Consider the following 27,696-nt stretch of genomic DNA (forward strand, 5'->3'; position numbering starts at 1 on the left):
ACGTATCTTGATTTCTGTGACCACCAGAAGATCCATTTAGAACGGAAATGCTGGGGTTTATAATTTTCATTGCATCGCTTGCTTGGCGTCTGGTGGCAGCAGGTTAGTAACGAGTTTATTGTTTCAGAATAAGAAATGAAGTGTTTGAGAAGACCTTAGTGAGTTTTGCAGTCGGGATTTGAGCTCTGTGCAAGATAAGGTGTTGAGTTTTTGGGCAAGACACTTTACTCTCACAGTGCCTCTCTCCACCCAGGTGTACAAATGGGCACCAGAGAATTTAATGCAGAGGGTAACCCTGCGATGGACTAGCATTTCATCCAGGGGGGAGTAGTAGAAACCGGGATAAGCTCCGGCCTGATGAGCCACTTGGCTCGTATGCAGGCTCAACCTTTTTTAAACCAGAATCAGTGTTGAGTTCTTGGGCAAGACTCTGTTCTCTCACAGTGCCTTTCTCCAATGGCCTAGTATCCCGTTCGGGGAGGGGGGAGGGCCATAACTCCTAGTCACTTTATGTTATGGGGAACGGAGTTACGCGGTGTGATCTGATGGAGCACCCACGCTTAGACTAAAGGTCTTTTCCTCCACGTCTGACAAGGCGAGATTCTTAAATTGCACAGTAAAATGTTGACACAGAAATAACAGTGCCAATATTGTCACCCGTGAATTTCTGGCCATCCTGAAAGAGGTAGAAAACTGATGACCACATATCAATCAACACATGTCAATGGCTACTGAAGCAATATTGATAACACATCACAACAGTCCTTAGTCCTTAATAAATTGGTACAAAATAAAACCAAGCGTTCCAGGTAGTAGGTACCCTATCAACTTTTCCCGTAACAACAGTAATTCATTTCAACACTCACCAGACTTTTCATGGGAATAGATTAAGTAACGCCATGGGAAACATCGACAGTTTTTATTCGTCTTCCAGACAGCTTTTTGCTCACCTCAGTTAGGAAAACAATCTTATCCTTGGATAAAACAATCTTATCTTTGGTTGAACGACTCAGCGCTTGAAGGCAACACAGTTTAAACACGACAAATTAGTTAAAGCTGTTTAACTTCACTGTACCGCGGGACGATTTCTTTTAAAGAATAGACCACTTTTGATATATTAAAATTCAGCTTGGCAGCGAGGCCTGGAGGACACAAACAAAGGAAATTGAATGACCAGGTTTATTCATTTCTTTTGTTTTTGTCCTCTTGGCCTCACTATCAAGCTGAATTTTAATATATCGAAAGTGTCTATCACCAAACAACATCTTTAACATCGTGGAAACGGTTTTCGGGGCTTCAATACAAGGATCAGTATTTTGCGTTTAATAAACGCGGTTGATTTTAATTCTCAGAGCTCCTTGTAGTACACGCCAGTTCCGAGAGCAAAGAGTACTGGGTACCAAGGGAACACGTGACCTTAGGTGTTCAGGACACCGACACGATAAAGTACCTGGTGGATCAACTGTGCACGATCTTTCACCGGTCCAGAAAAATGGCCCTCCACAAGGAAAACTACCCGTGTAGAAGCCGCTCGAATTCTCTCATGTTATTCAATCCAGCCACCAAAGCAGAATACAGGTTCATCAATTCTACGCTTAAACAGTACAAAATCAAGAATGGGACGCGCTTGTACTTGTATTACTCTTAAAGCATCTGAGTCACTTGTAGGGATATTTCGTGTAAGCTTACTGGGGCACTGGATAGCCATTACGAAGGTCGGTCGTCATGCAACGGTCTTGTGTAAGTGTTGCATGACGCGTGACGTCTGGAATCAAGGCCGTGAAGGAGACTGAACACCATTTGGTTAATTCAAGAATAAAAGCGTGGTTAATAGATGACAGAACAAAAGAAAACTGAACACTGATCCTTGAAAGGCAAAGCATCTTTGAATTCGTTCTGCACAAGATTGCACAACCTAGGGGTGCGAAAAAATTTCATGCTCCAGAATATTTCCACCACTCCCTTCTCCCCGCCCCTCAAAAAAAACAAAAAAATTTTTGTCCGTCCCTTATCATTGCAACTGTTGCATCTGAGACGTAGCAGGATGGCGCATGGCCAGCACGCAGTCGTCTACTGGCCAGGCCAGGTATTTACTCGGGTTCAAATCAGAGAACACTGTACTAGTAAACTGTTCTGAAAAAGAAAACAGAGATTGCAAATAAAGAAAGCGCAATGAAGAAAATGCCCTTCGCATAGCGCGCAATAACAGTGCAAACCCAGAACCTGTTTCTATTATCCTCAAGTGTGTACGCTACAATTAAGTAAACAGAAGATTGGTTCACTCGCATTGACTTAGTTCTATGTCCTGAAAATGGAGTAATACTGCAACACTTCCACTACCGCGAAGATCAGTTTCCTTTACAAGATGAAGTTTATTAGATAAGGAATTTTACATATTTGTTATAAATTACTTGATTCAAATCAATTTTACAGACATCTGCTTACATTTAAAAGAAAAAATAAGCCTGGCTCTTAAAGAACAATATGGTACAACATATGATTGAAGTCTTGTCTCTAAATAGTCACTGTATCAGAGTGGTAAAGCGTGAAGCCAAACGTTCAAGATTAAGACACTTAAAAATCCACAATTTCCCTAAAGGCATCTCTTGCTTTGCTCTGGTTTTAAGCTGAGGAAACCACGCAACTAAAGAGCTTTTCCTGTAGAGAAGTTGCCAGTGTGAATAGCCCGTTTTTAACAAGCAAAAAAGAGCTTCATTAACATGTCAACGCAACTACTTTTGAGCAAGTTCTTGCTTTCGAAGAGTTTCCAATACTGTTCTTCAACATAAAAATAGCGTTCGTGATCACTGCGAAAGCTGTCAAGCTGACGTCACCATAAGAACACGTAACGTTCGGTTGCCTAGCAACCTATCTAACGGAAATCGCGCGGTCACTAAGGTCACGAAGGCGGAAGTCGGACCGAAAACAGGGACGTTCACACCAAGTACTTTAACGACTGTGATCTCAACGCGCAGAGCTGAATATCCCTGGTTTTCACAACAAAACGCAGCACCACTGCTGTAAGCAGCCTTACCATAAATCCACAGCAAACAATTCCAATGAAATACATGTACAAAGACCATGACAAAGCACTTCATCAGGCCTTCCGATAGACCTGTATGAAGTATCCATTGGTGGCGCTTACAGCCGCTGGCATCAATGACACAGACCATCCGCCGAGTGGAACTAAAGTATTTATATTGACTGTAAAGTTTTAATTACGTGCGGTGGGAAGCACACTATTAATGGATCCTCGTTAATTCTTCAACAACTTTCACCAGATCTTCGACAGTACACTCTTTCTTCATACCACTACCATCATCAATCTATCGGCAAGAATAACACCAACAAGCATCAAAACTCGTGCTCTGATAGCGCGAAAGCCATGCTCTTAAAACGAAGATTCACGGCGAGCTTTTTCTACCGAGATGATGTTTTGAAACGACTTTAAACATTTGCCTCTGAACCTAATCAATTTGCTTGTTTACTTTATTTTAGAATAGAGCTGAGAGCTGAAAGTTCAAGAGTGTCTTCTTTATCAGGTATAAAGACACCCATTGAAAATTTACGTCATCAAAAGACTTTTTAAATCTTTTCACAACGTTACCAGTTTCCAGTTGGCTTGATAGCTCAGTTGGTAGAGCACTGCACCGGTATCGCAGAGGTCATGGGTTCTAGTCCCGTTCAAGCCTAATTATTTTTCAGGCTTCATTTCGCAGCTGCCTAAAGTCGCGTACATATCTGACATGATCCCTAGCGTCTTTAACTCAATTTGTTAGTTTTGACTAAACATTTTACTGGAATTTTACAGTAGAACAAATATTTCAATGAAGCAACACAACGCAAGACTCACTTGAAGTCCCACGGCCACCTCTTCCATCTTTGCCCGCGGGAGGTCTAGGTAACTTTCGATGAGATCTCCGTCCACGAAGCCGATCGCAGGCTCAGTTCTCCGTTCATTGGAAAAGGCGCGCCAGGTGGAGAGAAGTCAAGGAAGATATTATTTAACCTGAAGAGGTTACAGATTAAAGGAGCCACGTCACGGTTTAAGCATCTTGAAAAGTTTATCCTAAGGTTTTAAGTTCATCGCTTGTAATCCATTTTAATCTTCTCCATCCTTAACCATCCTTGTTCCTTTATGGTTTATTTTTAACTCTTTTGTGTTTTTCTGTCTTAGTAAACCACTATTTTCAGGTTTCCTTCAATTTAAAGGTAACTTTGTACGTGGCCAAAATAACTCAAAATGCCGTGACTGTGCTCCTTTAAATAAGACAAATGTGGCGAAAACCTGGAATATTCTTCCTCATGAAATTATATCGGTAATTTACCTTTCTAACTCCGGATGTGTCCTTGGTCAGAATATTTAGTTAATGAATTCTACCAAGAAAGGATGAAGAGTAAGTGAGTTTATCTCTCATCTAGGCCCTATTCTCGTGACCCTCTCAAGCTATTTTTAGGTATTCAGTCCACTCGCGGATGTTACCACGCACGTTTCGTGGATGGTTTCGTGAAAATGCGTGTAGAGCCGTTTAAGTAGTCCATGTGAGTAAAATTCGCGGCAGAGAACTGCCTACTTCCATACACTCCTGAGTTTTCAGATGCCGGGAGTGATCTAAAAATGAGGGACTAGTTTGGGAATAAGGCCTATATGGAGGAAAAACGTTCTTACACGTCATTCTTTCTTAGATTCTTTAGGTTGTTGTTTGTTTGTTTGTTGTTTGGTTTTTAGTATCGTTAATTAAACCAGCTCTACTGAACTGAACATTCTTGACTAAATGTTGGGTTAAAATAAAGAAGAAAAAGAAAATCGGAAAACAAATGTAAAGGATATAATCCATGGTCAATTTTTCCTACACTCTTAATAACTTTACTGAGTTTCCCTTGGACTTGCGTCAAGAAGGCGCTTAGCTCTTTAGGTAACTGGGCGACAATTCCTGTGTGTTAAACCACACATATACCGTTAATAAGAAAGCTCCTAAAACTGTCTTTAGTTGTACCTATAAGAATGGTTGTAATCTATACAGTAATAGGTATTATTAGGTTTTGTAATTTATCTTCACGTAGGTGTCCTCTAGTAGTAGAGGGTTCTCCCTCGGAGAAAGTAACCGAGACACTAATTATTATTATTAAAATGGACTTGACTAAAGTCATGAATTTTCTTCATAAAAAAATTCTGAAATTATTTGTCATTCTTTAATCCATTGCTCGGAACAATAAACCTGTCCCCAGAGCTCCTCAGCTACGAATTATCGCAAAATAAGAGAACTTCGAATAAAACTTTGCACTTATTATACAAACCATTTTAAAACTCATATACCGACTCTTCCAGGCCTTATGCACGGCGACACCTAGTTACAAAAGTTAGGTACAGGTACAGATACATGTGGTCTCCTCCAGCGAGGCTAATAATCTGGAATTTTCTATCTGACAAGTCAGCAACAATCTCGTATTTCAAAAATGGAAATCTGAGGAAGGACAAGAACGTTACACTCCAAGATTCGTTTGCACTCCTGGTTTAACGACCTGAAGGTGAGATCTATAGGAAGATGAAAAGAAAACCTCTCACCAATTGTGCCATTAACGGTGCCGAAAAGGATGCAGCCTTGAAAAGGCGTAGAAGCTTCACCAGGGTGTTCCATGACTAGAGATCCTAAGAGAGAAAAAAACAATAACAACAATGAAACTAGTTATTTCGCCTTCACCGCGACTTAAAGTTGACGGAACTCCGTCTGACAGAATACCACCTAATATATATCGGAGAGAGGTAAATCGGTCAAAGACGTAAGAGACTACTGAGGATGATTGCGAGGCCAGGTCACCATTTTATCTCTAAATGTCTAGTTCCAGTCTCTTCCCTTCCCTGTGTTGCACTTAAACGAAAACCAATCCTGCTTTTCTTGTCCAATCAAGACCTTTCCGTCTGAGATGAATTTTCTGTCGTATTTTTCTGTCGTTTTAGTCAGGAAAATGGACGGTTACATTCGAGACGGGAAATCCGTTCTTCACCCACAGGGCTTCAAATTAGAGGCGATTTGCGTCTCAAGACGCATTTGTTTATTGATATAGTTAGAATGGTAGTCATTAATTGATCAGGTATGTTTTTTTCTTTTCTTTTTTTTTTTTTGATATTTATATTTTTCTCGGCATATTAGCATGACTGTATTGCTAGGGGCCTAATCAGCCTCATCTACCCGAGTTGAAATAAAGTTACTTACTTACTTAAGACGAGTTTCCCATCTAAGATGGTTGGATTTTCGTCTCTAATACGAATTCGGCTATTATGCCCGGTCGGCAGTCCTAAAGGTCAATTCAACGCACCCTGGCAAAATGCATTGCCTTGCGACTCTTTCTGGCGAGTACTACACGAAGAATAAAGGCAACAGTTCACTCAACCTTGGTTGCGCGGCTAAAAGTACACGTACCGTGTCTAAATACGTTAACAAACTCTCCCAGGTGGAACTGCCCAGCTTCTTGCAGATAAGATCTGTCATCATCGGCCGCTGAGCCGCTGTCTTTTTGACACGTAAAGAGGTTGAACGAATTTTCTGCGCCCAGGAAAGTATCGTCATCAAGAATCTCCACAGCTGTCATCCAGTTTGGGCTGTAATCATGTGCAATCTGACAAGAATGAACGAAAGAAAACGTTTGTAAACTCCACCAAAAATTATCGACTATCCTTAACTCGTAACCAGAGCGCACGACATCCTTAATCAGCGGACGGGAAACGTGTGTCCTCATACATAACGTACCTACCGGAAATGCGAAGCTACCGCTGGTCAAGGTGGACGCGAGCTCTCGACGCGAGATTGAACAATCCCGTACATTGACTCCGCGAAAATAATGGACGAAATCACATAAATTATGCAAACACAAATTAACTACTCACCTCTTCTAAGCTTCCTTCCATTGACTTGTAGGCCAGTAGGGTCATGGATCTCATTAAGTCACCAACCTGGAAAGGGAAATGCCTTACTATTAAAATAAATTCTCCCAGCCAGTTCCACACTAATAGTAAGAACTGTTTTGAGACCAGCTCAATTAATTTGTGTATTTGGTTATGTCAGGAACGAGGTACAAAAAGCAAAGATAATTTCGGTCCGTCCGTCCGTCCATTTGTCCTTTTGAAACAGAACTACCGCTTTTGAATTCAAAATCAATTTCGGCGTAATCACAGAGGCGAGGAAACCAAAGCAATTTTCCATTCACCAGTCCGTGGCTTGGCTCCTTTGTTCAGAAACAAGAGCATAGATTCTTTTACCCAACCATTTGGAACAATGTACGTCAGTTACGGAGCGTGGCCTTTGACCAATATGAATGAATTCATCTCACAACGGAAACACTTACCACCACTTACCAATATAAAATCGCCTTTGGACTTGAGATATAAGGCCAAGATGTTATTCAAAAAGCTGCACTCTATTCGTAACTCCTTATCCGGCGTCCACTCATATATACTGACCTGTTGAAAAGTAACGACTAAATTAACTTTTTTTGTTGCTAGACGATGTTTTTAGTCTTTTATTAGTCGAGTGTATAACTAACAACGTCTAAATTTATGCTATTTCATTCGCTGCTTGAATAATCTTACTGAAAGTACTCATAAACCATTTGCGACCAGAGATTTGAATTGAGCGTTGAAACATTATCACTCCATTTGAACCGTTTATCCAATCTCTGGACCACAAATATTGAGTACCTGACCGATTAAAAGCATCGAGAATTCTCTACACTGTTTTCTAAACATATTTTACTCCTTCACTTCTCACGATCTCAACGAAAACACCCAGTTTGCAGGGTTTTAACTTGTCTAAGGAGTACATACATGCACAAGACACCGAGTACTATTCGTGTTACTCTGAAAAGAAAATTTCCACGTGGCTTGTACATGAAAAGCAGAAATATTCTTAATTACCGCATGTAGCAGAAAAAGCCAATATCTTGCCTGTATTTAATTTTAGCCTCTGTTACTCTTATAAACAAAATGTGTTCCCATCAACTTACAGTGCTGTTAATACCAGCCAGAACTTTTCCATTGAACTCCACAAGTGAGTACACGGCTCCTTTCACTTCTTTCTCAGCAACTTGAACAAGTTTTCCTAAAACCGTTCACAACAGAAGAAAGCAGGGATGAAAAGAGGGCGTTGTAATTTATTCCTGCTATGGTACAATCTTGATAAGAAACACATGTGATTCCAAACACCGCTCTCATCGAATAAGATATTCGCAAAGTAAATACAACACAAATTCAGAACTTAACTATCGACTGGCAAATAATCTAAAGAGAACTTTTTCGTTAAACCCCCTAACAAAAAACTTTAAAACGTGTCAAGAATTGTCTTGTTAAATGCCTGCTGTAATAGCTATCAGTTTGCGCTTTACTTTGATAACTTCGCGTTTGCTCAGGCCTATAACAGGTTCAGAACCCTGTTGTTGTTGATTTTTGAATCTGGTGCAAGACTAAAACAATGCACTATTTTCCCGCGCTTTCTGACTACTACACGATTTTCCATTTGTGTTCTGATTTATTTAGTCTTTACCCTATATCTACAAAGGCAATACTTGACTCTAGTAGTTTTTAGTTTTAAAGTTTTTAGCAAATCACTTTATTTATGTCCTAATTACCGTCCAATAGCTGGAATAAGACCAGCCGTCCTGTTTTAGGTTCAGCTTCTTCAGGGAAGACGTATGCAGTTCCAACGCAGTAGTAGGTGTTAGATGTTCCACTGGTGTAAGAGCTGTTTGGATCACCTAACGTACACGATATTAGACTCGTGGCGCACTCATGATCTTGAAGATCGTGGGCGTGGGTCACTGCAGAGAGCCAAACATCTCATTCAGTCAGCAAGTTATTCGTGGTTGTGCTTTTTTTCTTCATTCCGCGCTAACTAAGCTAGAATACTCAATAGCATACTTCCAATAACGTTTCAAAAGCATATAAAGATAACCTCAAAGGAGGCTGTTCGTTTTTTTCTTCACTCCCTTCACTAAACTACAACAATTTGCTTCCATTTAAATTTCAAAGAGGACATAGAGACGGCTTCAAATCAACATAGGTGTTGCAGTGATGTTGTTGTTATTCCTGCTGTAGATGTTGTTTTTACGTACCTTCAAAGGTGTGCTGATCAATGATCAACAGACTGCTTTTCTCCACCTCATCACCAAATGTGATACCGTCGGCAGCGCCTCTGTTTCCTGCTGAACTTCCGGCGGAAGTGCCCGGCATGGCAGCCGTTACACTGGACGTGATGTTCTGAGCCACGGTACTGGCGCTGGGGTGGAGGGGTCGGGTGGTATTTGTCGCCGGATCCAGGACCTCGATACGCATTGAAATCACACCAAACGTTTGCGTGGTGTCTTGGTATGCAATACGTCTGAAGAAAATAACACGGTATTCTAGCGGTTTTGCGCGGCTTTCACTTCAGTGTTGGAAGCAACTCGCATTTACTCTAGTTTTCCATTACTATGCTACAGAATTAACTTAAAAAACATTGCGCGACTTTTTCACCCAGTCTGACAAGTATAATCAAAACCAATCGTGACTCACCCACACACGTGATCCCACACTTCGCTTCAGTTAAATGTACTTCCTTCGATCTTTGATTGGTTCACTGAATTGTTCAAGTCTTTCGTTAATGTAATTGGCCAGGGTGATTGCTTTGGTTTTGCTCTTTAGGATACTCAGTGGAAAACTGCTTTAAGCACTAAAGGAGCAGAATGATACTTCATGTAACAACTAACTCTACTATACCTTGGTGTCTCTCCCAAGGGAACGGTTCGAATGTGAAGCTTTTGAATTTCATCAATTGTTCCTATCGTCAGCGCCCCTTCACTGGCTACTGCAAGACTGTGGCACAGAAAAGGAAAAAAAATCACTGGTTAAATGCTAGGACACCCAAGCACAGACCATGCATACAACTGGTTACACTATGAGAATAACCAATTGTATGGAGCTCTTCCCTCAGAGTGTTCTGGGAACCCTCAGTTCTAGGCAGTAGAATAAATCTCATTCACTTTAGAATTAGGCCAAGTTAAGATAGCATTTTGGGCCATTTGAAAGGATAACAAACAAAGGAGAACATAAAGAGCAGACAATGGAAACAGTAACGTAAGTCCCACAAATATCAGCATTGGTGTTTACGACAAGAATCGTGCAAAAATTATGAAATTATAATGGGCAACTCTTCAGTTGTAATTTAAATTAAATCAGAATAGTTAATGGTAATGTGCAAACTGAAAACAAAAATTTTATTTAGGGATGGCCTTGTTTATACACGATGTTTGACATGATCATCATGTACAACATTACTGTGATGGTTACTAGTTGTACACTCTGCACGCAATACGTAATTTTACTGTACAACAGTAAATCTTCACCTGTCTGGGAATCCTTCAGAGTTCAGTGGGCACATGTAGTTCACTTCCTGTAGAGGAGAGCAAAATTAACAGATACAATTTTAGATTTCATATACCTCTCACACTTCAACTTGCCTAAGGACACTGTGCTTTAATGTCTTGAATGTACAGCTGTAGTCAGCAACATGAATAAAGCAAGACTTTTTTGCAAACACAAAGAATTTTTACTGGCCATTTCACGGTAAAGTTTAATATAAAACTGATCAACCTAAAAGTAACCAATGGACGCACTAACTTTGCTTAAATTTAGTTTGCACAGACAACTTTCACTGACTTCAATAAGATAAACGTTTTGTGACCATTATCAAAAAAAAAACTCATTTGAAAAAACTCGCAACAACCTTGAAGCAACATCTTTTACTTTCCCCTTAATTTGAAATGTTTTTCTTTCATTTTCTCCTAACAGTCCTGAAACTGTGCTTTTAGTGTTTTACTGAGTAAACGGCGAGACTATATCCATTGCACATTGTTGACTGCAAGTATTCTTCATCTCAGAAAAAAATGCTGAATTTTTTTTTCAGGTCATTTCACGCTTCTGGTCATGTGGTGATGAATTTGACGACAACTGCACGTGATCAATGAAACCTAGAGGTGTGCCTTTTCTTAGTACTGTTGTTATTGTTGTTGCTTCTTTTACAGGTTTGAATCCATGCACCAAGTCCAAAACCTTGTCGAATTTTATTATCAAACTTTAACCATTTTAGGAGTCTTCAAAGTGCTAAAACAACAATTCTTGTGTTTATACTGATGTTGGACATGTAGTTCTCGTTTAGTAACAAGGCTCATAAATCTACCTTGAGATTAACATTGGAGAACACCAGTTTATGGTTGCTAGAGTAGATCACTGTTGGCCGATCAGAACAAGCGAACACATTTGTTGTAGCCAGTGACTTGAACGTTCTTAGCATAGTAGGCTGTGTACCAAGGGTCACTTTCTTCCTCTCAGAGAGGGATCCTGAAATTTAAACAAATTTAATATTCTTTTATTGTATAAGTGAACTCGTGGACGTGCAGTCGGGAATCTTTCTGCGATAGAAGGCCAGACTGCTAACATCTTGAATTGGCCATTTGCGAGTTGCCTTTTGCCCAAGTGTCAAAATGAATCTTCATGCAAGCCATTCATATGAAAATGTTCTCTGCCTGCAGGTTCACTTTCATACAAATCAAACTAATTTTCATCTGAGAGGTTTTTGCATGAAGACTCGTTTTGAAACAGAGGCAGAAAGTAACTCGAAAATGGCCTAATGCAAACGAGACTTTGAGCTCGCCGCGTCAGACTTTCCACAAACTATTTTGTCACAAACATTTAACAATTCTTTCATTAAATTTAATATTCTCCAAATGCTATCTATGTGTAAGTGTTAACTACATGTAACACCGCAGTATGAGAAACACAAAAAGAACTGTTGGTGACAACTTTTCTGATTGTAAAGAAGGTACAATCATATTTTACAAATGTACATGTACCAGTGTTTGGATCCATTGTGAAATAAAACAAGGTTCCATCTCCCAGCGCACACAGCAGGTAGTGAATGCCTTCAAAGGATGTCTTCAGTATAGAACGAGGAATTATTTCTGAAAGATATACATTTTTATTAACCTGACTAAAATAATGTGGTAGTTAGAAACCAGAGGTGAGTCTGCAATTTTTCCTGAAGGGTAACACTTTTACTTGATAGCAATTAAGTTTTGGTGAAAGTGCTAATCATTGCAATTTGAAACTTGTGCTATATTTCAATGAACGTCCCACTAATTACCTTTAATTTCAACAAAACTATTATTCTGAAAGATTCAGTCTATAAACTAAGATAAGATACTACAAAATAATTTTACTCTTATAAAATTAAAAGTCTTTACATGCATTCAGATTGTGAAGTAAAGTGTGTCACAAAATACTCTGATCCAGCATCACAGGTTTACAACACAGTAGAGATAGATAATAAAATTCCTTTCCACTATTCCATGTTTGCAGTGCAGACGTATTTTGAGGGCACAAGTGTATATTTTCGTATCAGCTCGCCATCTTAGATTTGGTAACTGTGGAGGATTGGGACGAAGAAAAATTTGCTGAGGGAGTAAGCATAAAGAAGAAAAAATGGGCAAGGGGGAGGTTGGGGGCAAGGGAAGTAAAAATAAATCCCTGTTATGGTTAATTTTAACAGCTGTCAAAACAAGGCATCCACTGACCGGTATCACATGACCATATTGTAGGCTTAGGGTCAGAGCTCATCAGGGTCATGTGTTTTTTGAAGTTGACCACTGACCAGGTACTGGTTAATGATTGCATTGTGGGCTAAAGCCAGGTTATTACTCTGGGGAAGGAGGGAGCATGCGCAAAGGCAAAATTTCGGCACAAATTAACCCCTGGCACGTTTTTGACTTTTCTTCCGACATCTTCCTTGCACAATCGTCTCTTAGAAAGTCCCTGACATATGTTGTGTACGTAGTATCTACAATCTTGGGTACACTTATTATAGTTTGTTACAATTTAACTAGAAAAATAGTGAAACCACACGCTGAGCAATTAAATGCTCACATTTGTTCATGTTTTGACTTTGTGATGTAAGAAAAGTGACAAATCCTCTTTTTCTTGAAGTTTATGGTGAATTATTGCAATCAGGAGCTTTACTCTTAGGCTTGGCTAAATCTATATATTACATGTATGTCCTCTTTTTGTAAAAAAAAAAAAAAAGAGGTAAAGAGAAGATTTGTTGTTTTTTTTCCATAAACAAAGCGTACATAACCTGGGTATTGTAAACAAAAGTATACAATCTCCAGGTTAGTACACTTTGAGTTGGCAAAATTATGAAATGGTGTGACATTCATTGAATAATCCAGTGCTTACCAGGGCTGTAGCCAGAAAAAATTTATAAATGAGGCTTGCCTACAGTGCAGGTGTATTTTGAGCACTCAAGTGTACATTTTCGTATTAGGCCACCATCTTAGATTTGGTAACTGTAGAGGATAGGGGCAAGGAAAAATTTGCCAAGGGACTAGGCATGAAGTGCCCCACTCCGCCCCGCCCCCCCCCCCCCCCCCCCACTTCACCAACCCTCTACTGGTCAAGCATCCAATTACAATCCAAGATGGTGACAGTGAAGACCTGGTTTATCAACCATTCCATTCTAAAATAACAGCTGCACTGCAGGCTAATTCCATGCAAATAATCAAGAATGTCGACCTGTACACTCGGAAACTGACCTCCCCCCAGCATTTCAACGAACAGTTGTTCACAGCTGGGTAATTTCAGCACTCTCACAGAAATATCAGTCCATAAGCCTACAGCTACTAAGTCAGCTCTGGTGTCACACTCATCTGTTACAAACAAAATTATGTAATGATGCAGTGGTACAATGGGGCACAAGGGATAATCATCAGTTATCATCAGTACAATGTTATATCTGTGTAATAACTACTTAATAACCGAGAGTGAGGTCATTACGGGAAAATCTCAAACTGAGGTCTTGCCGTATTGACCTCGCTATCGCTCAGTCAATACGGCAAGACCTCAGTTTGAGATTTTCCCGTAACAACCGAACGGTCTAGGTTATTAAGTTGTTTATTATATGGCTCACGAATTAAAGAAAAAAAATTTATTAGAGCGGAAGTCGTCAATTTACATCTGGCGATGCGCGCGTTTACCGATTCATTCATCGTCTCAAACCCAGGGCAAAACTACACGGTCAGTGAACTTCACTACTGTATTTCTTTACGGGAAAAATGATTGTCACAGCCCTCAAAAAGGTATTTTAGTATCGTGGAGCCACAACTTGATGATAGAGTTTTTCCAACTTTTGTGGCGAAACGTCAACGCACAAAGAAAAGACAGAAAGTCTTTCGGTGAAAGAAAATACTAATGCTTCAGAATGCACTGCTCAGAATAACTCGATCTTCGCATTCGCTTTCAACAACATATCTTGGCCTTCTTCATTCTGGGACTTATGAATGAACTTTTCAAGCCTTGTGAGCGTCTAAAACTTCCCGCAGGTATCAGAAACACTGCCACCGACAGAAACCGCCCGATTGTTTACATCTGATGATCCTGGAAGCTCACTTACACTTGCTTGTGTTGAAGCGAGGGAAACTATTTGATGACAACTGAAATGGAGTTCAATATTTCAGTAATTGTTGTGACTAAGGTGATAACTTATAAGTTTCCTCGTGGTGTTCTGCTCAGGATGCATGACAGATCTGCCGATGGTGTTTTTCACTTAGTGATTTTAGCTTTACCAGACTCGGTAAACTTTGATTGTTTTTCACCAGTGCCCACCAAGGTTACCGGTAAGTCAAAAACGACTTCTATATAAATTTTATTAAGGAAAAATCCTTAAACTTTTAGCTACTCGGAATGAAATTTACTTCTCTTACTGTTTTTAATCGGCTTTCATCGTTTCAATGCGCTTGAATTTTCCGTGCCGGGCTCTTCCTAATTTGCATAATCCGTAATCGGCTCGTGGGCATTACGCCAGCATAATGACCACTCAGATCTCGCTCTTAGCCAATCAGAGCACGCGTTATATCAGTCACAAGCCAAAGCCATATAATAATAACCAATTATTGTCCAGAAGGGATTGAGTACAGTGCAACTCAAAATAATGGCATGTAAAAATGCAAAACGTTCAGTCAACACTTTTATAAAAACTACTGTGACATGCTTCTTTATATGAGACTACAATTGGAAATTGCAAATGCAACTGGCAGTTTTCCCCTTTCTGGAGTAGGTGACCTGTGGCGTGAGCCATTTGCGTTTCATAGAGCTTTTGTGGCTATAAAACTAACTTGAGTCTTTTTTATGTGGCTAAATTATATTTCTGCTTCTGGTTTCGGTAATAATAATAATATGCCTCAGGAGGATTCTCAAAATAAAATGGCAAGATCACGTTACCACTAGAGAGCTCCTTGAGAAGGCAGAGACGAAGTTCCTTAGTGAAGAGGTTAAGAGGAGAAGATGGAAGATGATAGGGCATGTCCTACGACAAAACAGAAACAGCCATACCAACATAGCCCTATCATGGACACCTGAAGGAAAAAGGAAGAGATGAAGGCCTAAGACCACCTGGCGAAGAACAGTTGAGAGAGAGAGGAACAGCGCAGGATGGCGTACATGGGATGAGGCAAGAGCTGCTGCAGCCAACAGAGAAAATTGGAGGCATTCTGTGGAGGCCTTATGTGCCACGAGGCACAAAGAAGCTAAGTGAAGTGAAGTGAAATTATATTTAGGCAAAGTTAATGTTGATTAAATGCAGTCAGCAGTTTCCCCCTTTCTGGAACATGTGACCTGTGAGGCAAGTCATTGGTGTTTTGCAAAGCGTTTGTGGTTTTAAATATCCCTTTATGCACTTTGCTTAGCTGATCTTTGCGGATCATTCAGGCACGTTGTTCTTGAATTATAGACAGAAGATTCTTAAATTTCTGGACAAGTTGAATGGCTTAGTTCAGCAAGTATAAAATTAAGGGTTCACCGTTGTCAAATGCCAAGGATATTATTTATCACCATCACAGTAACTGTATATGAAACTGCTATTTGAGCCATATAGCATGCAAACTGGACATTAAAAAAACACAGTGACAGTGAAGTCTTACAAGTTGGTGTGATATCCAGACAGGCAACTTCATGTTCCAGTGTGCTTTGGCTAAAGCGAAAAATAATTATAAAAATAAGTCAAGCCCTGTGTAAACTTATGACACGTCTATTTCAGAAACTAGTACAGTGGTGCGACTGATTAAAAAAAAAAAATAAAACAAAAAAAAACAACAACAAGGAACAAAGGAAAACAAACAGATAGAAACTACCTTGCTTTTGCATTAGAAAGCAATTTCACTATCCAACTGAAACATAGTCACACTAATAATATTCAAAACATCATTTTTTGAAACATTGTACAAGAGAGCAATGGTTTAAATAATATTGGTAGACACAATGTACTGATATATGTCATGTAAGTAAAAATCTTTCATTAACCAATGCTTGGCCAGAAAAGTGCCTTGAAAATGCACAAGTGTGTTTAAAACTCTTGCATGCCTACTGTAGACTTCACACCAGATCAACAGCACTTACATGTAAAATTATTACTATGACATTACTGTGCACAAACAAAAAGCAGTGATTTCAGCTCAATCTATCGGTGGAAATTATAAACTGATGTACAAGTGTTTGAATCACCTGATAAGATTTATTTTGCCAACCACTATTTCCAGATAATACAGCTCACAGCCCACTGCCACCACAAGTTGTTCAGAGTTGCACGCACAGACACTGATGTTCTTACCAGTAGGATGTCGCCATTCACTGCGGAATACATTCAATTATTTAACAAACCATCATCAGTCAGTTTGTATTGTACAGCAAACAAGCCATAAGGAAAGTATTTCACTGTGTCAGCCATGCGGTCAGTGAGGGTAAAAACTAAATTATGTGAAGCACATTATTTTATTTCATACAATTTGGCAATAGTAAAATAGCTGATATTCATTTGGATATCTAACTCATAGGAATCAATATCATAGGGTTGGAGAAAAAACACTTGAATTCCAGTTTGCCTTTCAGACAAGTACATGTAGCTTTCAAATTTTGCTTGCCCCGAGCAAGTCTTAGATTACTCTTTTTGATTAAGTTGAAAGACAACGTGCCTCTGCCCTTACCCATCCAGCAAGTGAGAATAAAAAGGTCTTTGCTGGCAGGAAAATCTACTTGTTCCAGATGTCCACAACACTTTTCAAGCCCTGTACTGTATATTCATTTACATGTATTGCACATAAACTTTTTCATGCTTGTGTGTGGTACATGCCCTTGAAACTCACCCAACAAGTTCTCTTGTCTCACAACTCACAAGCCGTACAGATGATGTAGTAACCTGCAAAACAGATGTCATCAAAGTTCATTGCATGAGACAATGAAGGTAGTCAAACAATGCTAGATGTCTGGGAGGGATGCAGATGATTGTCACCCTGGCACTCTTAGTCCAAAAAAAGGATGAAGGCAGGCTTCACTTTACAAGTGATTTCCTGTGAGCACTTTATTTTCCCTGTGCAAGTCATGCATGTTTATGTTACTTTGTTTTTCTTTGCAGTGTACACACACACAAAATTTAAAACTTAGCCCTGAAAAGGGTCCATGCCTGAATGATGCATGTCTGAAATGTAGACACCTTGACACAATAACCACTCTGTCCAATGCAGCCCACGGACCCATTTGGACCTCAATTTATATATTTTGTTTTATGCTCAGCCTTTTTTACCATCCTAACAATATTATTGTTATGTAGACTTAGAGTCAGTCATGCACCTGGATGATTTGGTCACCAGTTACATTTCCACAAAAGTATGTCTGTTGGTTATCGTCAAACCCAGGGATTTCTGTTTCTTCAACTTCTTCTCCAGTAAGAGCTAATATTCTGTAAAGAAAATCAGAAAATCACTGAAGTATTACATTAACTAATCGCCTTCATATAATAAATTGTGTCTCAACGAGATGTCTTTACTTAACTTCTTATGTGACGTTCTGGCTATCTAAAGCAATACTAGCCAAGCTCCTGCCTGCAGAAGGGGCATGAGTGGAGCCCCATACCTTAAGAAATTTGGTAACCCATTGATCTAAAAAATTTGGGTTGTCGTGTTACTGTCTGTATGTCCGTACGTACGTACATCTATATACCAAATGCCTTAAAGGAGCACAGTAACGGTTTGCGCATATTGAAAAGTTTAGTTGTATGTGGCCAAAATAACTCAAAATACCGTGACAGAGCTCCTTTAAAAAATAAGAGAGTAGCACCATTACCATAGGTACAACTTGAATATTGGACATCCTTGTTATGATTAATTGGCAGCTGCCAAAACAAGGTATTTGCTGACCAGTATCGTGTGACCATATCACATGCTCAGGTTTAGAGCCTATCGAGGTCGCATGTTTTTTGAAGTTGACCACAGACCAGGTATTGGTTTTTAATTGGATTGCGGGGCTCAAGCTAGGTTATTACTCTGGGGGAGAAGGAGGGTGTACGTGCAAAGGCAAAACTTCGGCACAAATTAACCCCTGGAGCGTTGTCGACTTTTCTTCCGACATATTCCTTGCATACATTCTTGGGTATGTTTATTGGGTATAGTTTGACTGTAAAAAAATTAATTATAGTGAAACCACATGCTGCACAATTACATGCTCACAAATATTGATCATTTTTTGAGTTTCTGAACCAAGAAAAACAAATCCTCTTTTTCCTTAATGGTTAATTATTGCCATCAGGAGATTTGCTTTCAGGCTTAGCTAAATCTACATTACATGTATGTCCTCTATTTGCAACAAAAAATGGTAAAGAGAAGATTTCTTTTTTTTTCCATAAACAAAGGTTACATAACCTGGGTATTGTAAACAAAAGTATACAATCTCCAGGTTAGTACTCTTTGAGTTGGCAAGAAAGTGGAGTTCAAAAAATTTGAAATGGAGTGACATTCCTTGAATAATCTAGTGCTTACCAAGGCTATAGCCAGAAAAAAATTATGACTGAGGAAATGTGCATGGTTAAATTCTCCCTGGGTATTTAGGGTGTTTATAATGACTATAAACAACAAGCACAAAAAAATGAGCGAGGCAAGTACCTTGGTTTGCCTGTTACTACGATGTACATTTAGCTATGTACACAGCAGCACTTACTACATGTACCAAACCAAGACAGGCACGTGAAAAGAAAACCTTTATAACAGAGCAATTAGCCTCCAAATGAGGTGGTTTCCATGAACATATTTTGGTTCAGGTAATATGTAAAGATAGAACTTGTTGTTTTTATTAGCTTATTTAACAATGTAATACATAACATGTGTTAATTTTTACCATGTAAAGATCCAAAATTTATATCATGGGAATATGTGTATGTTTACTGAATTTTTGATGATATAATTATGTACATGTGCAGTTTAACTTATAACAAATTACTTCAACCAAATACCTGCTCTGCCCAACAAAGGAAAGCAGCAATGCATCGTCAAAATTCTTCACTGTCTTTTGTAATCTTAAGGGCCAAATGCCTAGCAGTGTTAGTATGGCAAACAAAAATTAATAATATAGTATCAAACAAGAACATTTTTGAAAGTGAATACCGCATTCATCTTACTAATCATTGTAGAATTTATATGTTCAAAGTACATTGAACAGAATTACTCACAGTTCATGAAACCCATTAAAATATATAATACGTACATCATGACTTAAAATTACTTGACAGTACATGTACAAAAAGTATTGTGGATGCAAGTTGGCCTCATACAGTAGTTAGTGGTTAGTGCACTTGACTCCAGATTGAGCAGTCAGCATTCTTGGGCAAGACACTTTACTCTCACAGTGCCTCTCTCCACCCAGATGTATAAATGGGTACCGGCAAATTTAATGGTAGGGGTAACCCTGCGATAGACTAGCATATTCCTAGTTGCTTCTTGCTACAGAAAGATGGATAAGCTCCAGCCTGATCAGCCACTTGGCTCGTATGGAGACTTAACCTAAGTACATGTACCCTATTACATAAAAAGGTACGTGCATAGTAATTATGCAAGTAGTGTTTCTTGTAAAATTAAATCATTTTATACGTGTCTTGAACATTAATGTTATACACATGTAAATGAACTAAATTCCATTTGTGATTAGATACACAACAACAGTAGAGTAATAACCTTACCCATTATGCCAACCAGATCTGATATTGTGGCATGTTCATGAATACCAATTCCATTTCTTATTATTCTTAATGAACCTTCCTTGAGCGAACCAGAACATGTCACAAGCTGTTAATGTTAATTTAAAAATAGAGATCAAACTCTGTTTCCCCTCAAATTGTTACACATGTACATGAAAGAAAGTAAGCAAGTAAAGAACAGTTGCAGGTGTATTTTGTGGATTAATTTTCCAATCCATGCATGAAACGAGGACCGAACATGTACTTGCTGTACTCACTAACAGTTGTACCGTACTTTTCATTATCATTTTAACTCTCAAAGTACAATCGTGTAAGTCATGAATCCCATCGGTAAACTCTGAAAAACATTTTCTGAGTTCCTCTATCCACACATGCAATGTATCATTCCATCATCTTTTAACTCTAAAATCTAATTCTCAACCAGTGGCAGCATTTCCCACAGGTATCAATCATCTTAGTAGACCTCTAAGAAAAATAGACGTTCACTCTAATGGCTGGTTTAAAAGGTCTCATAAGTTTATGTGTAGATTTTGAACTGTTTTGTTTGTTTCTTTTTCCCAGGTTCACTGAATGTTGTACTGTATTATTGGGTTTTGAACTTGAGAGCCACATGATTTTGAAAAGCTGCAGTCATACATGTATGTGAATGTGGTTTACATTTGCTAAGTTGGGATGGAAATTTAATAATTTACATAAACATGATAACCAGTAAAGAGTCTACAGATTTATGGCAGAAGTACATTTAATAATTGGCTTTTAAAACATGGAAGTCACACCTACCTGCCCCTGACCTTGTCTTTCTAAATCTACCACTACCATATCAACAATAGGACCTAGGTTTGTAAATGTTTCCATCACATGAACATGTGAACCATCGTCATTTGTCTCTGTGTTGAGCTGATAAAAAACAATGAACAATTGTCGGAAGTAGAATCAACCCGAGCTGTTAATCAATCAAACCGTGTGACATGTAATATATAACAATGTACCTTAACTAACTGTGAGTCTCCCAGAGCAGAACCAATGAAAACCACTCCGTTGTCCAAGTATGTAAGGCAGTGTGCGGTTGATGTCTAAATTGAACAAAAATATTTTTTAAAGCACAGAAAACTATGCTGATTTTAATTAGGAACTATACAGCAAATGTGAAGTTAGATGTACAATCCTTACATGTTTAGTATTAGGAGAAATAACAAAATAATCTTTCATCACAAAGCCATTTTTATCTGCAATGAGTGTACCACAAGATAAATTACAAGTCTAGATACATTAAAGTGTCATTCTTGTGTACTCTACCTCTCCTAGAAGTTCCAGTTTGAGATCTTTGACTTCAATGCTTCCATCCATTAGCTCTTGCTTCTCAAGAAGTAACATGAAGAGACGGCCATTCATGTCACCCAAGAGATACCGTGAGCCATTAGCATCGATCTTCCCGTAGCACGTGATGGTGCTTTGCTGCAATGTTCATAACGAAATGGTGTTCCAAATATTGTATTTATTTTATGCTTGATGTACATGGCCAACACTGAAGGTGGAACAAGTGGTGCTATAACTGTTATTTATAATTATGGTGGGATCAAGCTCTGGATAAAGGAGACTACTATAAGTTCCAGCCCTGGCTAGTGACATACTGTGTTGAGTTCGTTGGTAATACACTATACCCTCCCAATGAATTACTACCTTTTCACCACTCCCTCTCCCTCAGAGTATTAATCAGTATCGGCAAACTGTTTAATTGTGCAACCTGACAAATAAACAGTTAAAATGACCCAATCACTGAAAGAATCTAAGTGCATTTATAGCTTAGGATGTAACAGCTTGTTTACCTTCAGAGCAGGAGGAGCGATAGCGTGATAATTAGCTCCTTTATGGTACGTTATTGACTCTTGTCCAATAATGAGAGCCCCACCTAATGGTTCTGGAACTGAACATCATCATAGTGTACATAAGATCATTGATATCTCTTTTCATGCATGGGGAAAAGAAATCATTACGGTTGAAAATCACCTTTCTGGCAGATAAGAGAACGGTATCAAGTCAAGAACCCACACACCAGCATGTAAGTAGAAAAGCAGTGACAATTACAAGCTCTTAACTATTCACCAAAAGCAATTCCTAGTGGAGGTGGCCAGGGAGTTGGATTTGTAATTCGGAGGTCCTGGGTTCAAACAGCCCCCTTGCCACTAAACAGAGTAGTGTTTGGTGGTCCCAAACTCAACTCCTCCAAATCTTGTAAATAGCCCACTGGTCAGTCTCCAACCAGTTTTCAGATCTATTTACAATTAGATTTGTTTATTTATCTATAGTGCTGTCAATTAGCACAGCGGTGCTAAATACCATGACACTTTTAAAAAAGTATTTTTTTTCCTATTTGACCTCCTTGCCTCATACATGTAGGAGGCTTCAGGAGGTGATTGACTGGTGTCACTGTACATCTCAAGTCAACCTTGATCGTCAAAACTCAAATACTACAAGTATTGAGTCTCAAGCAGTGAACTTCAAGTTTAGAGTCACGAGCTTCGAGTGTCAAGTTGAGTGATTCAAGTTCTGAGATGAGACAACAAAGAGCTTTCCACGTAAATAATTTTTCAAAAGATTGCTCAGTGAACAAAACTGCATTTCACTTCGTCTGGAACAAACCTCACAATCAACCCCTAAGATCACTTGCTACACCCCAACAGATTTAGTTTGACTTGTGCATAGAAGAGTACATATTCATACAAGTGTGGATACATGCCATACATGCTCTTCAAAAAGTGGTATAAGAGGTTCTTACTGACTACTCAAAACTGACCATAGTTCAACTGTAAGATACTACTGTACAATATTCAGAACATTGTTTTTCCTTTATTTTAGCTTGCATTTATGTATGTCTTTCTTCTTTTATGATAATAATATCGTCTTTAATGTAAATATTAATTTAAATTAACTTAGCATGCAACCAACGCCAACTTATATCTACATGACAGTGACCAACTCGAAAGCTCATTGGCTACTTTGGTCACTACACAATTAAATATTGTTTCTTCTAGTTAATTTCTATCTGTATTTATTTTTCCTATATCACTGTAAACCATCTTACGTTAAGTTGTTTTTTCTGTAAATAGTGTGCGATAATAAAAAACTGAAAACTGAAACTGATACAGCAAGCAATTATTACCTGCAATAACTCTTGATGCCTCCACCTCCACATTGTCTTGTTTCCAAGGACCTCTGTTGAACTCTTTATCTCTGAGTATAATCTCATATGTTTTGACATGGCGACCATGAGGATCCTATGAAAAAGAGTATAGTCCTTGAGGACTCAGGGAATATAGCGAAGTAGTGGGGAACGTTTCTTTTATATACCTTCTGCTAAACTGCAATATAACTCTGGTTTGAAGTAAGGACTGAGAATCAAAGCAAGATGTATAGACCATCAACTAATCAAGTGAAGACTATACACATGCACTGCAGTCAATTACCATAATGTAACCTAATTATCCTAGCTTTTCTCTACATACCTGATAAATAAAAACAATTGTAGGGACTTGGCAGCCATGAAGGAATGCAATGTCAATCACATGAAGCTCTTCAAGTCTGACAAAAAAGAAATTACCATCAAAATGGACATAAAACTGGACATCAATGAACAATGTCCAGCTCAATTAATGCTTCTTTTTTGTATAATTTTAGGCCAAGAGAGAGAGGTTCAAATAAAACTATGATAAAAGTTGGTGTTTGTTTTCTTTGCACTCTGAAACCTTTCATAAAAAAAATTATCAGTCACACCATTATAAATGTGCATGTAATATGCAGTGTGTACAATGCCATAATTTAGCGCGCAATAGATTGCTCAAGGTAAAAAATTAATCTACTGCCCTTACCTTATGTTAAATGCTTTGAGTTCTTTGTTTGAATCCAGCTCCAAAGGAATAACTTTAAACAGTCCATCATAAAGTCTGAGACCGATCATACGGCACTGTGGATCTATAATACCAATCAAGCCTGTGTCTGATGGCCTGCCAATTCGATCCTAACAAGAAAACAAACAAATACATTGGACTTTTAGGTGACCCAGTCTATCTTCACAGGAAATTTGCTAAAATAATATCACATCACTTACCTCAAAAGTTATGTCCCTGATTAAACACATGTAGGTAAGGATTGTTTAAGGTACAAATGTATATAATTTACATTTAGAAAATAACACACAGAGATGGGTTATAAATGCATAGTAGCTCACACGACATTTACCTGGACATCTCCACAAGCCCTGGTAACAACATCACCAGTCTCCGGTTTGTAACTAAGAATGAATACCCTGTACCTTGCAGTCAAAATAAATAAGAGGTCCTGGGGTTCATTCTAAAACAAAACAAAACATTAATTTATTTGGTACATGTGTAACTAGAAAACAATCTTGAATGTGTGAATAAATACTAGTATGTAAGTAACAGCATACTATGAGCAGTCCTTGCAGAAAAGGCTGCAAGTTCACTAGGAGTACTGAAAAGACCAAGTCAAAGAAACAGGAATCATACAAAAATTCTGAGCTAGTGTACATAATTGGCAAACAGAACATCGCAAATTTCCTCCTTCCCATACGTACTCGCCCCTTTGACCCCATATACCCACCCAGGCTGAAAGCAATAAATTATAACTCATAAATCACCAATTTAATTGACAAGAATTGTTGCATTACGTTCCGTTCCAAGCTCTTGCTCTCCAACTTGCCATATTATTTTGCCCCATTTTCTCCCATGCGAGATACAATGTACCAGTACATACATGCATACAGTAATCATCTCTTGTCCCTGGGGATTAGGGCCAACTTTCACTTGCCATCACTTGCAAGGATTTATTAAATCTCGAGGGAACTGCTTCGAATCTCAAGTACATTTGTAGCACATGTTCGAAACATTTGCAACCAACCAAAGCTCATTACGATTGCATTTGAACATGTGTGTTCGAAAATGAAATAGCAAAATATCTAAAAAGATCAAGTCTATTCTTCAGTGAATACCGGTCAATAGCGGGATTACTGGAACCGTATTTCCTCACGAAGGTTTCAGGGGGTTAAGCTAAATTAGAAATTTCCTAGGCTTCAAATAGTGCTCAACTTGCTTGAGAAAATTTACGGATATAACTATCCCTAAGAATTAAGCAGCGAGGAAGCTTTTAAGCTAAGAAGCGGGTGTTACAGATACCACAACAAATAATGGCCTCTTCAATTTCACGTGCACATGAACAACTTTCTCTAAATTAATCGATCACATAATGATTGAGGCGTCCAAATGTAAACAACTTTCTCAACAACCCACGGTGCACAATGAAAAAGGAAAACAAATTCACATGCTTTGGAGTCCGTATGTATTATCGCGAAACTCACCGCCGGTCTAAAGAGCTCCATGACAGAAATTCGTCCATATATTCCGATGTCGAGATGGGGTCGCAGTCCCTCCGGAGTTACAACATGAATTTCAAGCCGCGTGTTCTTGGCAATGATCAAATTCAGGTCGTCAGCTGCTGTAAAATTGCCAACCACTGCTGCATTGACGGCTGTTGGCTTGTGTGCCGTCACTACATAGTTGTGAGCCATGTTCTGCCTGTAGGAGTAAAGCCACACAGACCTTTTTGTTAGCAGTAATGGCGCCGGAGCGAGTCGACCGGACACTCGAGCTCTCGAGCGCGAAAATTACCCCACGAATAAGCAATCAACCAGCGATCTTTCCCGGAACATTAGTTACGTTATGTATGTAAACTGTCACGTCGCTGGCCCAACTTTGTAAAACTTTGTACTGTACATGTGCAACCCACCATGAACGCGCTATAAAGCCATCTGATAATAAAAGGCATTGACCGTAACACGGCGTGGGGGGACTAAAACGACAGGGTAAGGGCATGGGTTTGTAAAAGGTAAAGCGACCTTCTAGAATTAAGGCTGAAATATTACAGTTGTTACTACTCTCAAAAGAAGTGTTCCACTGAAATTAAAGTATTTTGCCTCTGAGCTAGCAAATCAAAGAGGGAAGAGACCAAAGTACCAGATGTTAATGTATGTTTTGCAAGCCATGAGGAAATACATAGATAAGCAAATTCACGTATCATACCACGACTTCGAAATTAAAAAAAAAAGACAAATTGAAGCCTGAAAAAAAATTCAGGCCTGTACGTCGGGAATTCAAACCCATGACCTCTGCGATACCGGTGCAGTGCTCTACCAACTGAGCTATCAAGCCAACTGGGAGATGGCCACATTGTGAGTTCGTAATATACGCGTAGATGGTGACGAATGCAAGTGAATACATGAAAGATCATATATTTGAACTGCGGAGAAAGATATGAAGAAATGATTGATCATCGCAGTTATACACACAACTTAAAGCGGTTGTATCGAAAAAAGAAAGAGATATCTGGAAAGCGGGATCATGCAGTTTCATCGCAAATGACTGATGTCAATGATCGTAAACCAAGTAACAACAACAAATAGTATTTATTAATTTTTACATTATATAATGTAACCAAGCAAGTCAATTTGTCTAAGATCTCATCGGGTCTTTATAGAGTCGTCTTTTACTCCTTCAACAATAGTGATATCTTCTGAAGATTTCTTCTAAATAATAATAATAATAATAATAATAATAACAGCAACTCATTGCGGTATCAAAAAGACTCACGATAGATCACTTGAATTCAGGTGTTCTATAAACTCTGTCACTGGAATGTTAAAGTCGAGTAAATTTGACATCACGTTCTGAGACAATGTACTTTTTCCAACTCGTAGTCGTTGTCACGTTGAAAAAAGACTTAGGTTAGTCTAAGTCCACCCTGGAAGGTCCATTCATATCTTTTTTTTATTATTATTTCTTGAGCAATTTTTTTGGCCGAAACGGAAAGCGCGAATGTACCTGTAGCGTCGCACTGATGGCGTGTTTCGGGCTAAACACAGGCAAATATTTATACAGATATTTATACCTCTTACTAACCTTGTCTTCTCGGTCCGTACTGTAAGTTACGGACCGAGTTTTTTCCTCTTTCGATTTATGGCCCAAGCGCAAAGCGCGCGGGCCATAAATCGAAGGAGAAAGAAACGAGGATCCGTAACTTACAGAACAAACCGAGAAGACGAGGTTAGTCTGACGGGTTAGGGAACGATTTCTATTCACGCGAAACGGCTTCAAATTTCTGATCCACATCAAAAGCAAAACGAGTCAATTTGAAATCGTTTGCAAGTCGTTAGCACATTTTAAAGTACAAATAAGTAATTAAAAAAAGTTTTAAACTTTACTTTGCTTTACAATATAGACAGGACCCTGCGCGTGCTCTGATTGGTCAAAAACCCATGTTTTATCAGAGTATAAAACATAGAAAAAGCGTGTTTTATTGTTTTTCGCCACATTACCTCTATATCATAAAGCAAATGAAGAAGCTTAGGCCGTGTATTACACTGTGATAAAACACTCCGGACATTAAAGAACACTCGAGAAACGTAGAAAACACTCGCCTGCGGCTCGTGTTTTCTACATTTCCCTCGTGTTTTCAAATGCCCTTCGTGTTTTATCACAGCGTAATACACGGCTTAGGCTTCTTTATTTGTTAAGTAAAAGTTAAAATTACTTGG

The 27,696-nt window shown here is 38.8% G+C and overlaps 2 protein-coding genes across 2 annotated transcripts; one reads left to right on the top strand and one right to left on the bottom strand.

Moving 5' to 3' along the window:
• Positions 1–47: 47 nt before the first annotated feature.
• Positions 48–2,581, top strand: LOC145491290 (uncharacterized). Its single transcript, XM_081470457.1, has 2 exons — positions 48–102; positions 1,353–2,581. The coding sequence occupies exons 1-2, from the start codon at positions 48–50 to the stop codon at positions 1,646–1,648; spliced, it is 351 nt and encodes a 116-aa protein (XP_081326583.1). The 3' UTR covers positions 1,649–2,581.
• Positions 2,353–25,841, bottom strand: LOC145491287 (DNA damage-binding protein 1-like). The gene is made up of 30 exons (XM_081470455.1): positions 25,465–25,841; positions 24,330–24,440; positions 23,960–24,108; positions 23,597–23,672; positions 23,254–23,368; positions 21,920–22,017; positions 21,390–21,548; positions 21,083–21,166; positions 20,874–20,990; positions 20,076–20,181; positions 19,353–19,431; positions 17,699–17,807; positions 17,215–17,267; positions 16,577–16,702; positions 15,997–16,046; positions 13,615–13,728; positions 11,881–11,988; positions 11,208–11,368; positions 10,375–10,421; positions 9,749–9,844; positions 9,106–9,371; positions 8,623–8,811; positions 8,002–8,096; positions 7,355–7,459; positions 6,887–6,952; positions 6,423–6,618; positions 5,567–5,650; positions 4,832–4,934; positions 3,854–3,977; positions 2,353–3,326 (listed from the first exon to the last, which is right to left on the bottom strand). The coding sequence occupies exons 1-30, from the start codon at positions 25,672–25,674 to the stop codon at positions 3,243–3,245; spliced, it is 3,480 nt and encodes a 1,159-aa protein (XP_081326581.1). The 5' UTR covers positions 25,675–25,841; the 3' UTR covers positions 2,353–3,242.
• Positions 25,842–27,696: the final 1,855 nt, after the last annotated feature.

The sequence above is a fragment of the Orbicella franksi genome, chromosome 6, assembly GCF_964199315.1.
Source record: "Orbicella franksi chromosome 6, jaOrbFran1.1, whole genome shotgun sequence".
Taxonomy (NCBI): domain Eukaryota; kingdom Metazoa; phylum Cnidaria; class Anthozoa; order Scleractinia; family Merulinidae; genus Orbicella; species Orbicella franksi.

Coding starts and splice junctions, on each gene's coding strand:
- LOC145491290 (XM_081470457.1), top strand. CDS start 48: ATGCTGGGGTTTATAATTTTCATTGCATCGCTTGCTTGGCGTCTGGTG. Junction 103..1,352: donor TTGGCGTCTGGTGGCAGCAG/GTTAGTAACGAG, acceptor TTTAATTCTCAG/AGCTCCTTGTAGTACACGCC.
- LOC145491287 (XM_081470455.1), bottom strand. CDS start 25,674: ATGGCTCACAACTATGTAGTGACGGCACACAAGCCAACAGCCGTCAAT. Junction 6,953..7,354: donor CCAAAGGCGATTTTATATTG/GTAAGTGGTGGT, acceptor TTCCCTTTCCAG/GTTGGTGACTTAATGAGATC. Junction 4,935..5,566: donor CACCGTTAATGGCACAATTG/GTGAGAGGTTTT, acceptor TTTAACACACAG/GAATTGTCGCCCAGTTACCT.